General features: G+C 37.7%; 1 protein-coding gene across 5 annotated transcripts in view; it reads right to left on the bottom strand.

Annotated features, from left to right (window-relative positions):
* Positions 1 to 3106: 3106 nt before the first annotated feature.
* Positions 3107 to 15905, bottom strand: part of GUCY1A1 (guanylate cyclase 1 soluble subunit alpha 1) — a 31820-nt gene continuing 19021 nt past the window's right edge. For all 5 annotated transcript variants that reach the window (XM_042871058.1, XM_042871060.1, XM_042871063.1 and 2 more), the window contains 7 exons: positions 13796 to 13857; positions 12480 to 12538; positions 10772 to 11481; positions 9146 to 9631; positions 8497 to 8640; positions 6979 to 7133; positions 3107 to 4130 (listed from right to left, as the gene is read on the bottom strand). In XM_042871058.1, coding sequence (XP_042726992.1) covers positions 3929 to 4130; positions 6979 to 7133; positions 8497 to 8640; positions 9146 to 9631; positions 10772 to 11481; positions 12480 to 12538; positions 13796 to 13857 — 1818 coding nt within the window. In that variant the 3' untranslated portion in view covers positions 3107 to 3928. The remainder of the gene's footprint in view (positions 4131 to 6978; positions 7134 to 8496; positions 8641 to 9145; positions 9632 to 10771; positions 11482 to 12479; positions 12539 to 13795; positions 13858 to 15905) is intronic.

The following is a 15905-nucleotide window of genomic DNA, read 5'->3' as shown; positions in this document are numbered from 1 at the left end:
AAAAAAGGTCTTCACAGAATCACAGAATCACAGAATTGTAGGGGTTGGAAGGGACCTCCAGAGATCATGGAGTCCAACCCCCTGCCAAAGCAGTTCCCTACAGCAGGTAGCACAGGTAGGCATCCAGGCAGGTCTTGAACATCTCTAGAGAAGGAGACTCCCCCACCTCCCTGGGCAGCCTGTTCCAGTGCTCCGTCACCTCGCTGTAAAGAAGTTCTTATGCACATTCATGTGGAACTTCCTATGCTGCAGTTTCCGGCTGTTTCCCCTTGTCCTGTCTCCACTCACCACTGAAAAGAGTCCGGCCTCGCCATTCTGCCCCCCACACCTTAGATATTTATAGACCTGGATCAGGTCCCCTCTCAGTCTCCTTTTCTCAAGGCTAAACAGACCCAATTATCATTCTCTCATTATCGTTCAGCTTCCCTAAATAAGTCCCCTTCCCCTTATACCCGATTCACCAGATTTTTATTTAATGGTGTCAAAGGCCTCTAAAGCGTTTTGTGGCCCACATCTTGCAGATTCCATATGTGTAAAACCCAAGCTTTTATTTCAGAAAAAGCTTCAAAGTTCATTTCAGTTCATGCCAAGCTGACTTCTGATAAACTGAAGCACAGCTTTGAAAGCAACATAGTCCTTCTTTGTTATATGGCAAATAGCCACAAAAATTACTGCTGTTCCAGGAAGCCAAAACTCCCCTTTCACTGCTTTTGCAGAACAATGAACAGACAAAAAAAAATGGCAGCAGTTACAGTAGCTGCTAGGTTATAGGATGGGTGGGGTTTGAAAGTGGGTCCCCTTGCCAAGATTCAAGAGAAATTTCCCTTCATTCTGATGGCTTTCAGCTGGAAATACTGATTTTGCCTCTGTACTTGTTCCTGTTTCTGCAGAGAATGCAAAACAAAGCAACGGGAGAAGTAAACTGTACATGAGGAGGTCTGAATTTTTCTGTTACAGGATTTTACAGGAAAGTAGATCTGGCCTCAGGCTCAGTGCTCTGTGCACGTCGATGTTTTGTCACTTTCTGTGAGTTCGCATGGTGTGTTTTTGCACAGTAGTTCAGGGAGGAAGAAAACACCACTCCACACTAATTGCACTTCCTCTGACACCAGCAATTAGGAAAAAAATTCTCTGAAACCATATCAGGGCTTGCCAGAATGAAATAAAATTTGTGATGTTTTTTTTTTTTCCCATGTATCTTTTACTTTAGCTATATCACAGCTAAATTCAGAGGACCCAATTCTCGTTTATTCCATGAGCCATTTACAGCTTCTTGCCTGAGAAATTACAATATAATCACACAATGTAAATGTGAACAGGACTCAGCTCCTCAGCTGATGAGCTAGTAAAAGAGTTCATGTAATAACAGAACTGTTTCTAGACTGAATACTGAAAGATTCACATATCAATATCATTATGTAGATTTGTCGGCTTTTCTTTAGAGCAGATATGGACATAAGCATGTTGTAAAATACCTTCCCAAATCATTTCCTAAAAAAAGTCCCTAAATTATATTTATCTCACTGAGATTGAAGCACGAGAAACCTGTAGCACTTAGGGGCATGTTTTAGTGGTTATGGTAGTGATGGGTTGACTGTTGGATTCGATGATCTCAGAAGTCTTTTCCAAGCTTAGCCTCTATGATTCATACAGGTTAATATGTATCCTTAAGCATCTTATCAGGACAATTCTGGGAACCAAGGCTGAAATAGGCATGAGAATGTTCTGCCTTTTTCATAAAAGTTCGAGAAACAAATAGGAATTTCACAGCAATTTTATCCTAGCTGATAATGTAGCCAGGGGTATATTTAAAAAGAGAGTTGCAAAAAGTGACATAGGAAGGTGAATTAGATCTGTAGTTGATCTCCCCTTCCGTCTAGGGGACACTGTGTTTTGCAGAGCTATGCATAGGAAGAAGTCAGAAACAGCCAAGATGAACAACCTACAGAATAACAGATTTATATGGAATCTGCCCACAGAATGGCCATCCTCCAGTCCAGCAATAGTTCTCCCTGTGGGACAAAAGGAAATTTGCTCCTAGTTCTTCTATCCATTTGTAAATAAGAAATTATTTTTGTTTAGAACCCTATCAGTCAATAGTACAATTCTTCCACATTTTTCATTCCAGGAACACCCATATGGGACTGCTACCACTCTCTGGGTATTTATGTAAATAGAATAGAATTTTCCTAAGAAAATAATACTGCAGTGATCAGATTTGCAGACATCTTGTTTTCTTGAAATGCTGCTGTTAAAATTTAACAAATATGTGTGTGGATATATATATTCTTATCACATACATGTAGTCTTTCAGGGTTGGTTTATTTTTGAGTGTGAGAGTTATTTCTAAGCATCTTAGATAGATGTAGGACATCTCAAGAAACAGCAGAATGGAATGTTTCAAGTTTTGTTCAGATGAAGCTTGCAAGAGTTAAAATGTGCTTTTAAAACGTTTGTAACACTAGGCACTTACAGCTTCTCAGGTTTCTGATATGCTCTGTATACGTTCCTGCAAAACAGTGGGATCAGAACAGCATCTTCTGAATGAAGCACTCAGACTCAGAAAATGAACAGTCTAATTGAATCGCTCCCTGTAAATACTCAGAGAGCAAAATCTGAGAGGTACCTTGAAAAAAAGTCACTCATGGTTTAATATGCCAAAACCCAAGAGTATAAGAGGTCAGAATAATAACAAGTATTATTTGATACTACTGGAAATATTTGTGTGTGTAAGCAGTGCAGCTCTCCAGCCTGCAGCTGGGACCAAACTGTACAGCACAGAGAAATTTCTGTGCAGATGAATCTGCTAGTTAGAGGCAGAATGTTAAGCTCTGTAACTGCATTTTGCCCTTTTCCGGAGGCAGACCCTTGAGAGTCCTTCAAGAGTTCTGGAGATAATTCTGTAGGTCCTCCTTACATCTTTAAAGTGTTTCACATAGCATGTCATGTCCACCTTGCTGTCCTTGAATAAAGATCATGGCTTTAAACCAGTGCACTTTTGTTCCACGCTATACGCTCTGATTGGAATTTCTTATCTAAGTAAACGCTCCAAAGCACATTTTATTACACTCTTTTTAAAATATTTCAAATTCAAATGACAACAACAACAAAGAAAAACATTTATTGCTCTAATACATCATAGCAAGTTGATATTATTTTTATAAAGTGTTTTAAAAACCCCGAGAACTAAAATACTGTTTGATGATTACAGAAACTGTAGGACGTGATTATACAGTGATTATACAGAACCTATATTCATTTTATACACAGAAGAAAGTTCAGGAAACAGTAAGCAGGAAACTCTTGTATGTATATGTGTGTTAGCTACAATTAGCAGCCCTATCCAGAAGATGCTGAGCACACTCAACACACTGACTTCAGCAAGTGTTAGAAGACGGTCAGCAGCTGTACGGATGGAGCCCACAGGATGTTCTTGAAGGAGTATGTGGTAGCAGTGATGATATTTTTAAGACCATTTTTCTTATGGAATCACTAATAAAATAAACTTTTAACAGTCACTGATAAGCACCAGCTCACAACACCGCATGTGTCTGCATCACTTGCACATTACACTTCCTGGCACGCTGCACATACAATACACCTAGAATTCTCAGTGCAGAAAGAACTGAGAGGGTTGTTAGGTAGCACTCACAAATTATCACAGGGAACATGTACTTTTTAGTGGCATTTTAAACAGTGAAGTTGCAATATTATTTTAGTGACTACATTCCTTATACAAAGGAAAAACATAAAGGAGTCAGTTACATACTTCCTGAAATTTTAATACTGGCTTTCAGGTGGTCTCAATCTAAAGTGCTTTCACGTTTCATATATTTTTTAAAATTTTCAATTTATACAAAAAAAAAAACCCCAAAAAAACAGAATATTTATACATTTATTCTATATGCTTGTGAATGTAGTAGATGATTTAGTCTATTCCCGTTTCCTCACCCAAAAAATTGGCATTGCCATCTCCCAGATCTTCCTTTTGAAACCAAGTCTGTGAGCTTGTTCCTTGAATATAAGCATCCAGAAAATAGCAAATTCCAGGGATATCACTGGGAAAATTTGGAGGAAGTTCTTCTCTTGAGCGTGGCGTAAATACAAAACCTGGATACTCCTTTAATAATCTGTAACAAAAAATGAATTGCCTTGGTTAAGAGGGAATCAATCACTAATTGTTACTACATACACTAAATAATTCCTCATGAATTCTTTATAAAACAGGTCAAAATTTACTTTAATATTTATGTTTTTTACTGAAAAGTTTAAAACAACTGTTCAACTATTTACTTGGTAATCTTGATAACTCATTAAGTCAGGCACCAGTACAAAAAGGAATATTGCCTCCCTTTTTTGTCTTGTCACTGTTTTGAATATAGGTGCTGTATTTGTTGCAAGTTCTTGCAAAACCAATGTAGCTAGTTCAAAAATGAGAGCTAATTCAAATTAGCACATGAAAACGGCACCACAATTAACGTTACAACTAATGAAATACTGACAAGGTTATTAACTAAGCTATTCAGATCCTCCTGCCAACTCTAGGAATTTTTTCCACAAAACCTAATGGTCTTCAATATCCGAAACACAGATGGCTGTTCTTCAGGGATAAATATTGATGACTGGTACCTAAGGTTCCAAATAAATATTGCTACAGGTGGGAGTTGTGCAAGATGCCATGCTCTGTATATAAATCCATGTAAATGGATTTTAATGTAAAAACATTAAACACAAAGACTGTTTTTGCATCATTCACTCAGGTGAAAAAGCATTCGGTGGCAATAATAACTATAGTTTACCCTTCAACTCCATTGCCTGTTTTCTAGGCATCCAAATAATTACGGTGTGAGTTTGGTTTTTTTCCTTTCGACAGTTGACTTATTTGAGATATTGTCTTGAGATGAATAAGCAGACAAACAGGGAGCCACTTACACCTCAGAATATAAACAAGTTTTGTGTGAAAGAACTGCATAATGATTTTAAGAAAAGACCATGGCCAACCTGATTCAGAACGATTTGCCGTGTGGACGTGGAAAAAGTCATTATTGGCCACCACAGTTCTTCTGACTCAGCTAAGCACTGGAGATGATAATGCTATGTCTCTGTTTAGACTGCATGATCCAAATCCAAGTTACTTACGTGTGCTCTAATACATCTGCTTTCACCTGCAGAAGATAATCTTTAGCTTTGCACCCTCTAAGTCACACAGTATTGCCGCAGGGGATTCCAACTTCTCTGACAACTGGCCACACAGTCCTGACACAACATCAGATACACAGCACCAAGCAGAAGCTGAGTACAGCCAGCTGTCTAGGCTACAGTTCTGAATGTAGAGATTATTTCAATTACTCCTGTTTCTGCACCCCCAAAAAATGGTATTGCAGTCTCTCAAATCTTTATGAAAATGAAAAAAATCATTTATATCCGTATTTCTGGTTATTTTACTCATCCAGCACTACGATTTCCTACTAGTGAATTCACCCTCTGTAGTTCATATTTAAAATTTTCGAAACTCTGGAAGAAACAATAAAACTGTATGAGTTTCATGGCACAAAATTCAGATCTTTACCTGGAGCGCAGACAGTTGCTACCACCAAATTTAAAAAAGGTTTTTAATGTTTTGTCTGGAATATAAAAGACACTATGACTTGGCCACGGACATATTGGCAAGGTAATTTTAAGTATAACTGAAGATATAATACAAAGGGAGTGTTGGGCTAAGAGGACAAGGGAAATATATTTCCCATGTGAGAGCCTGCTAACTATCTACACGAAACCAGATATCCTTTACTAAAAATGATCTGAGTGAATCATAAATAGTACAGCCTGGGTTCCACACTACGAGGTTCAAACTGAGCTGGGATCAAGACATGCATAAAATAAACACTATCATGGTTGATTCACTGCAACCTATTCATTCATCTTCCCTAATCGAAAGAGAATGGGGATGTGTACAGTGATGCTTAACAACTGTTTGATTAGGATGTTATTTTCAAGCGCATCTGAATAAGCTTGGCATTCAGGAATTAAGGAAAATAATTTAGGTTAGGTGCCTTCATGGGGTGCTGCTGAATCAGCAGCTACAGATCTGACCTTGATTAGACAGGTTTGGCCCCCGATACCAGATGCTTTTCTACAGACTTAGACAGTTGGTACAGACAGCGGGTCTCCTGTTTCTCCAAATAACATTGCTTGCTATCCTATCTCTGGAATGCAAGGTAGCAGGCTCAGCCAGGGAAACCACGAATTAATGGAGAAGCAGCGGATTGGTGGACAGAGTTGTAGCCGATAAGATGACCAAGCAGAGCGAGTCAAACGTCCTCCAACTTGACCCGGGTCAAAGAGGACACAGCCTTTATCAAAAGACCACTAGAGGAACACTGAGAGATACCACGTGTGCACAAAAGAACTGAGACTTGGGGCGGGGAGAAATATCAATCATTTTGAGGACTCGTAATCACCCAATCTTTTCTTGGAAACCTAATGCATACTTAAGCAGCTTGTTCTTTAAGTATGTGCTTTTCTTGCCCTCTGGTTTGCAGGCTTGGCGGGATTACCCACCTGCATCTGGCGTGTGCGCAGCGCTGATAAAACATACCTGCTTTATAACTCTGTGGTTACAGAGTTTGATTTTTGCACATCATCCAGTTTACAGTGAAAGCCACCTCCCTCAAAGATAAACCAGTTTTATGAGAGGCAAAAAAAGGCAAGAGGTACACAGCTTCAGGGCAAGAAGCAAATTTGCCCCAAGTCCTCCACTTATTTTAATCATAGCATCTGAAAAATAAATATCAGCCATTCCATTTCACTCTGTTGCTGCTTCTGATTGCATTCTGAATAAAAATAGCTATTGTGCAATCATGAGCAGTCAGATAAAAAGAGTAAAAAGAAAACAGGGAAAAAATAACAAGATAACAAACTTTTACATTAACTATTTCAAGTGGAAATTTTACTGATGTACATTGTAAAGCACCGTACCTGTAAGTCGTTGGGCTGACATTTATTTTTCGAGGTACACTGCAAGATTCAAACTTGTTGGCAAGGGTTACATTATTTCCAAAGAGGCAATAACGAGGCATTTTAACTCCAACCACTCCAGCAAAAACAGATCCAGAATGAAGGCCAATACGCATCTTTAAATAAAAGGCAGAAAATGTCATGATTAGGTAAGGCAAATAAAATGGTTGAAGTTTTAAAAATTCTTTCTTAATTAAAAAATAAAATTGAGTTGCTAATATAAACCGAGTTAGTACAGCCTACTGAATATGTCTGTATTCTGGTCATTACTGCTTGTAGATTGGAAAGTAGTCCAAGTATATCTTGCTTTGCATAGTAAATCACTCTTCATCTGACATGACTGAGATAAAGTTGGTCTTTCTGGCAGTATATTCATCTAAAAACACCATCAGGAGTTACTATGACACTTAAATATTTTCCTAGGAGGAACTGCATGGCACAGTGTTAGACTGATGAAAGTTACTAAATTGAAATTGTAATTGCTTTGCTGTTAAGGTCAGAAGACAAGTCCTAGGGAACAGTGAAGAAAATATGTACATGCTCTTCAGCAGTAGAAATGTTCTGATACCCCCTCTTTGCAATTCATAGTCTGAATTTTGAGTTTTGTTTAGTTTTCCTCTAAGAAGCTTCTAGAATTTATTCTTTCTCCCTATTTTAAAATTACTTTTAGAATGTAATAACATTCATCATTCAGAGCTACACAAGTAGCATTTGCATGGAAATTATAAACACTTAATATTGTCATAAATATGTTTCCGTATTTTCAGGCATAATTTAATTTGATATTGTGAAATACAAATATAATGGTCTTTATTTCCACCATTCTTAATACTGCTGTTCTCTGTGATAAATGTGGAGCCTGTAATCCTTGTAAAAAACATTTTCTTGGTCTTAGAACACAAATATTCCTTAAACCATAATCAAAGAAGCCTGAAGCTCCTTTTCTAAAGGGGCAAATATTAAAAATAAGCAAGTGCAAGATGCAAATATGTGACTACCACTGAATCTGACAGTGGCTTTGCCAGCAGTAGCACCATTCTTATGGTGACCAGCAACAGAATCATCTAAAGACGTGTGGATTACTGCAGTTACAGCACGTCTCTGATGATTCATGTTGGTGACCGTTGCCTGAGAATACTTTCATGTTCTCCTAGGTTCTTATTTTGAAGGAGGATTAGTATCCTAATTAGAAAACAATAAAACTGATTGCTAGGAAGACAAAAACAGCAGCACATCAGTGTGCACCCGTTAATTTAGCAGGAACTGGGTTGATTTTAAGACCTCTGCCTCATCTTTATTTCTCCACAACATTCATATTCATAGAAATAAAATAGTCAGCCTCTCCACCTATACACATTTGATTCCCCTACTTGTCTAAGTTAATGCAAATTTTCCTTGAAACAAATACCCCCAGACCAACTAGGCCATCAAAATTTTCCCTTTTTACCATATAAAATATTATAGAATAAAATATATGACCTTGATAGGCTCTCCATGGGGAGACACCACCTCATCTGACAGCTCCATCATCTTCAGGGCCATCAATGCTATTTGGACAGCATGGGTCTCACTTTCTTTGTGTAAACCTCCAGCAACACAGTAGGCATCTCCAATAGTCTCAACCTAAAACAGGTACATTTGTTCCTTAATATTACAATAGTTGTATAAAAGAACAGTCTGTGGCTTCAATATGCTACCTCCATATTGACTGAGTCCTATTTGTCCTGCTAAATCATTTAAGTCTTGAATAAATCCTGTGGTATCCTTTAAAAGGCAAAAGTGCACAACTAGTATTTACTGCTGGGCGTGACACTAGAATACTTTTCCTTGCTCTCCTACTGTCAGACACCTGTAGTTACATTAAACACATTGATTTACCCCAGATTCATAGCACTGCAACTGAAATCCATTTTAGAAATGACCTCTTAGGTCACTTCTTGCTTGCCTGCATATATTGCCCACTCTGTTGACAAACTTTTGTTTTTGTTTTATGATTTATCTTAATATTTTTTTCTTATAATGAAGGTTTTAGGCAAAATATTTTTGGACTTGTATTATTCTCTGTCCTGTTTTGTCTTTATTTCCTTTCCTGCCACATAGCCCCACATACAAGCAAAAAATGTTGTACCTTGTAGACATCTAACTCTCCACACTGGTAATCAAAGCGAGTATAAAGCTCATTAAGCATGGTTATAACCTGCATAGGTGAGCACTGGGAACAGATGGCAGTGAATCCGACAATGTCAGAGAAAAGCATTGTGACATTATTAAACTTCTTGGCTTGCACCACTTGTCCTTGCCACAGCTGCTGAGCAACTTCTCCAGGAAAAATAGAAAACAGAAGATCTACGGTCTTCTTCTTTTCCTCTTCAAGTGCTTGATGGGCCTGTTCAAGGGTTGCTTTCAGCTTTCCTAACCTCTTCTTCAGTCCATCCTGAGCTCTGGCTTGCTCTCCAATCAGAACAACATCTCTCAGCGCATTGTGAATAGGAATATCTGAAAGATATAATCCACGTCCTGTGAAATCTTCTAGCCTATCCACACACGGAGATCCCAAGAATAGGATTGCACTGGATTCAAGAATATAGATCATTTGGCCTTTGAGATCCATTACCTGAAACAGAACATTGAAGAAAGAAGAATTCATGCACACCATGCAAGGCAAGTATTTAGAAACAAGAAACACATTTTGCTGAACCATAGGAGAATTGAACTGATCCACAGTTCTCACATTTCCTTCTATTTGTTGGAGATAGAACATGGAATACTAAATCGTAGAGGTAAATAATAAGTTCAGTATATTTTACCTTAGGCTTCTGGTGCAAAAGGTAAAACAGCTTAAGGATAAAACACTAATGTGGTATTGGTAAGCATCAATTTTATCTTAGGGATCAAACGAAAATCAAAAGAAGAATTTTGTGCATTTTTACCTACCAATAAATTGCTACTGATTTGAGTGGCCAATAGATTTCTGATAAGAACTATACTGTTCGAGTCATGCACAACTTCTTCTTTAAGATGAAGTGAGAAAATGGACTTCAGTTTTATTAAAGTTTTATTAAAGTACTCACTGAGACTCAAAATTGAAATGCAGAAATACCAGGAATAACTCATATTCATGATCTAAAAAATCAATATTCTTTGTGTGTAATGCTGTTTCTGTGTTCTTCCCCTGTTCGCTCCTGCAACGTGGAAGGTGCTGAGGAGGTCTCCTTAATGTTGCTTTGAATCACCTTTTTTTTTGTGGTAGCAATTGCACCAGTAAAGGTAAATGAATATAAAAGATGCAAAGTACAGAAGATAACAAAGACTGAATTAACACAAGAAACTCCCTTCCCCAAATTCAAAAGCTGCTGTTTGCATCTAATTCAAGTACGCTTTGGTAAAACTCTCCCTGCTCCATTTTTTGTGTTGGTGATGCTCTTACTCTCAGCAACATGGCATGCCACTGGCTTTAGCTCAATTTATTAGTTTCTCTCTGTATTTCCAATGACTCCTTCAAAATCAAGCTAACAGTCAAATTTCATATGTGCAGTGGTTCAAGAGAATTTTCAGTCAATGCTGGTTTCAAATTCTGAATTACCTTACATTGTCCTCATAATAGACCATCATTATTAAGTTGTATTAGAGGTTGAAAGATAAGTGATGTAAAACACAACATTATTTATTTTATGGCTATTTTAACTCTATCTATATTGCATGTCTCCAAAGAGGAAAACAAATTCATCTCTGAAGATTATAAAAAGACTCTTACCATAGATGACTTCAGATCAGTATTATCCCATCTTCTCACTCGTACAGTAAACTGCATATTTAACATTGTCATTATTCCACTAAATGTGCAGCTTATTTTAGGGGTAAGAATTTCAAAATATTCTTCAAAATTGGGCTTAGCTTGAAATTCTCTTCTGGTCAAAAGCCTTCTTATCCCATTTCCAACTTGTAGAACAGACATATCCTTGTCAAACATAAAATGAAACGGGAAGATCTTACAGAACACAGAGGCAGGAATCACAAGTGAAGACTGCGGTTTACATGGAGATAAAGAAGGTTTTGCACTTTTGACTTGTATAGAGTACAGCAAATAGGGCTGATTAACAAACTCAGTGCAGTCATTATGGAAACAAGGAGGCATGAGCATGACTTCCACCTCAGTTTCATACAAAATATGAGCCGCTGCTTTAATAATGCCAGATAGAATAAGACTTGTGATTTTCTTGGGAAAGAAATAATACACGTTTAAGAAGTCCTGATCTTTCTCCAGGCATAATATGGAAACTTCTTCAAGTCTGTCCTTTTTCCCTGCTTCCTGACTGTGGCTACTTTGCTTCAGCAGAGTAGTGAAACTGTTCAAGAAGTCCTTAAGGGTTCCTCCAATAACCCCCAGTATGTGTTCATCCTCTTCATAGCATATTTTGAACAGCTCTTCACCAAGAGATTCTCGTAGAGACTCCACAGGAACACCTGCATGGAATTACATTTAAATCAGAACTACACTCGTCATGCAATCTCAGGCTAGCCTCTAATTTTTTTTGTCCTAAACCTAATGAAATCAGCAATATCCTTCACTGATCCAGCACAGACAACTGAGGGCCTTCTCACTTAGGAGTCCTGCTGTGACCAACTAAGGTTGTTCTTTCTGGTGCCTGAAAGACATGCAGAGATGGGTTGTAGTCTGGAACGATCCATTGTGCTGTGGTAGGAGCGTAGACAAAACAAATGCCCATTTTGGCACATGACTTAAACCCAATGAAATAATAATAATAAAAAAGTAAGAATAAAATCAGATCTGTGCAGATATACATGCTATGCCAAATCCAATCATTCAAATGCCTCTGGGAACATTCCAGGGCTCTGAAACCAGTCAGCACAGAACAGCTCATCTTCACGGTAGCTGTATGCAAACTGATTGCTGGGAACATTGCTGGGATTGCTGCACAGCTGTTACTAGGAATCTTTTTGAAAAGGGTTATCTGCCACGTGATCAGCTTTACTGCTTGAGGTTACAGAGGACGATGCTTCACTTCCTGGAAATGTTAATTTACTAACTTCAATAAGTATTGGCTGCTAGAGATGTAGCCTGCTCCCATATTCCAAATTAAAGCAGTTCTCATCCCAGAGAGTAGAATCCTTCAGAGGATGTAAAGAATCGAACATTTTCTCAACAGTTTAACACCACAAGATGCTACTAGCAACACTTTACAACTCTCTCTAGATGTTGGATGTTGGGGGTCAGCACAGACTTGATAAATTTTGACGCTCTGGGCTGTTGGTTGCCCAGAAACAGTTTATTTTATGTGATGTTGGCACTACTTCAGCCATCAAGAGAAGGAAATGATTTAACAAGCCCAATTTATATATGTATATATTATTTTATACATATATCATTTTACATAAATATTTGGACATGTAATATATTTGTACATGTAATATAGATGTATTATTAAACAAGAATGCATTACCTGCTGCAGTAGCATGATCACTGATTATTTTTTCAAAATCTTCTCTATCGCCAGTTTTTCTGCAAAGATCATTAAAAAAAAGAAATAAAACTCCTGAAAAATGAGGACAAACGAGATAGAAATAGTATGCAATACTATTTACCCTGTATTTACTCTGTAAAGATTAAGTTCTGCCAGTCAAATAGGAAGGTTTTGTTGGTTTTTTTTTTCCTTCTCATTCAAAATGGGCCTCAGTAGGATCTTAGATTATCCTGTGCATTTGTGATAAATTTAAGTTTTAGTTGTCTGAACTCAGACTATGGATTGAGGCCAAATGCTGCAGTGTGTCATTGATTACAGCCTCTTACATTGCAACAACCCTATCTTTTGCTTCACTAGTATTTTGCTACTTGTAAGTGTATTCATATTCACAAATAATAAATACTATATATATAATATACATACAAATATATAGTATAATTTGAGTATACATTCAAGCATTTCTTGGAATTACATTAAGTTAAAGAGAGGTAATAAAGCATTTGTTTTTGATAGGAAATACCCATCAACTCTAAAATTACTTGTCAGTTGGTAGAAATCCCGATTTCTGTGTTACAAAACAGCAACCCTGTGAGTTCTGAGGTTGATAAATATCAACCTGAATGTCAGACACAAGGTGATGAGATGTAGCTTAGATCAATCTTCGCACAAAAGCCTTTGATACAGATTATCTGAATTTCCTTACTTGAAATAACTTAAATATGCAAAACATGCAAAAGCAACATAGGTGTTTAGATTTGTTTTAGATTTGCCTTAGTACACTGTTCAGGATAGCATACTTCTTTTTTTGCTTCAAACTAATTCTCTATATTCCAATACATAATTAAATAGAGAAAGTATTCCAGTCAGCAATTATAATACACTTCTGACCAGCTATTAAGAATGCAAGCATACTAGAAAACAATTTATTTTTTGTATAATCATTTGAATTTAAAATTCTTTTCCCAGACTCTTAGAAATACCAGTGGTTTATTTATTATTAGAAGGCCATACAATTGTGAAATAAGACAATTATATCCATCTTTCCCATCTATGTCTGAGTGCTCCCTGAGTTCCCCCACAACATCTGCTTATTTTAAGCAATGTTTCCCTGCACAAATGGCTAAATTTGCCCATTAAGCCAACTTAGATTGCATGAAATGTCATGCACCAATTTAACAAGGTAAGAGAACACAGATTCCTGAAGTCCTGATCCCCAGCCAGCACTCCAGCCATTATGAACTCTGCAAAACATTTTTACTGCACGGTTTAGTTGCAAGTCTATTACACATACGTACCTGGTTTCTTTTATCCTGTGCTTTGCTAACGTTCTCTGAAGTGCAAGATTTAGTCTTTCAAACTGGGAAAGAAAGAAAGCTACATTGATTAAGTATCGTTGCTGAAAATTTAATCATAACATTTTACACAGAGAAGAATTACTGTGCTGCCCTTGGGACTGACATCTTTTTTCAAGCTGGTACAGTTAGAAAGAGTGTGTCATTTCTGTGCTTGGGGTTTAGATCATGTTGATGCCTTCAGCTCCATACTATCATAGAATGGCTTGGCTTGGAAGGGACCCCAAGGATCATCAAGTTCCAACCCCCTGTCGCAGGCAGGGCCACCAACCTCCAGATCTGGCTCTAGACCAGGCTGCCCAGGGCCCCATCCAACCTGGCCTTGAACACCTCCAGGGATGGACGGGGCATCACAGCCTCTCTGGGCAGCTGTTCCAGCACCTCACCACTCTCTCTGTGAAGAACTTCCCTCTGACGTCTAAGAACTTTCTCTTAGCATACAACTACCAGTACCTACTACTCCAGTACCAATATAACCTATAATTAAGGCCCCTTATTTGATGTGCATGTGTGGTTAGGCATTCTAAAAAATGATGTGCTTCACCTCCAAATTGTCAGATGACAATAAAGATAATACTGCTAAAAATTAACTAACTCGACTTTCTAGCATAACTCATTACCCTCAAAAAAGAGCAATCCCTTAATTCAGAACTACTAAGATCAATAAGAAAAATTGATTCTGACAAAAAAAAAAAAAAATACAACACCCCAACAAAACAAAACAAAATGACACAACAAAAGAAGAAAAACAAATCACCTGCATTCTGCATTACACCCTCAGCAAAACATATTAAAAAGTTGTAACAACTAACTTTTCCTGAAATAATATATATATATTTTTTTTTCAGGGCAATTTTCAAAATTGTCAAGGTTGAAACAGCGAAAGGTAGCACAGCTTCAAAAGCAGCTGCCACAGATCAACATAACATTCTTCGATTCAGATTACCTCCTTTTCTGTTTTTAGGACTATAGCGCTTTGAGACAGTGCTAGAATCACTTACACATGTAAAAAAAGAAATCTGACTATGTATTCTACAGATGGTTTGGGTTGGAATGGACCTTTAAGGGGTTTCAACCGCTATAGGCAGGGACACTTCCCACTAGACCAGATTGCTCAAAGTCTCATCCAGCCTGGCCTTGGATGCTTACAGGCCTCCACACCCTTGCTGGGCAATTTATGTTAAAGTCTAACACACATTCCTCAAGTAGTATTAACATACACATGTATTACATATTCTAATGATGTCCTCCACTTTTTGTATTTGAAAGTGAGGTAATTAAGCTCATAAATAGTCTAAATGATAGAAGGACCAATTTGATCAAAAGTTTATCCTGCTTGCACTATATCATGGATTTCCACGCACAGTTTACTGATGTCACAAGGGGTTTGTGAATCATGATATGGCCACGTATTTTAATGGGAAAGAAGATGAGGTTAGTTGCTGATGAGAAGCAAGGCACTTTAAAGTATAAAAGCAATGAAAAATGTTTTTAAACAAACAAAACCCTTCTATGAAGAATGATTGGGAAGGTTTCTGTCTATAGACCCTGAAAGCTGACAGCATGAGAACAGACTACTATATCTGAACAAAGTTCCAATTCATAAAACTTCAATAACTGTTGATATCTGCGACAAGAACCTTGAGGTTCAGGAGCTTTGGGAATACATGGCCACAGCCTCCTTGACTTTGCTCTTAGTACAAGTAATGGAAGTGTAATAAACTGAGTATTCAGAGATGGCCGTTCACTGTCATCCCAACACAGACCAGTCTATTTGTCCATGTTTTCAGCAAAATTTGAGGCGTACCCACATATCAAATGTCACGCAGTGGCACTTTCTTTAAAGCTGTAGTTCTCATATACAGAAATAGCATGCACTGTGTCTGTTCTCACTAGAATTGAGCAGAGACTATTACTGAAAATATATTAATTAACCCAGTGTTTCAACATAATAATTGCATTTCCCAGTTGCACAGATACTCTGTTCAGTCTCTCCAGGGCAAAGAGTCAGGCATGGTTTCTGCTGGGAGGACACTGGAACTTAGATGACAAG

Source organism: Lagopus leucura, unplaced genomic scaffold (assembly GCF_019238085.1).
Source record: "Lagopus leucura isolate 7727_CA_CO unplaced genomic scaffold, USGS_WTPT01 Super-Scaffold_100004, whole genome shotgun sequence".
Taxonomy (NCBI): domain Eukaryota; kingdom Metazoa; phylum Chordata; class Aves; order Galliformes; family Phasianidae; genus Lagopus; species Lagopus leucura.
Note: the sequence above shows the minus strand (reverse complement) of the source record. Positions and strands in the feature narration are given on the sequence as shown.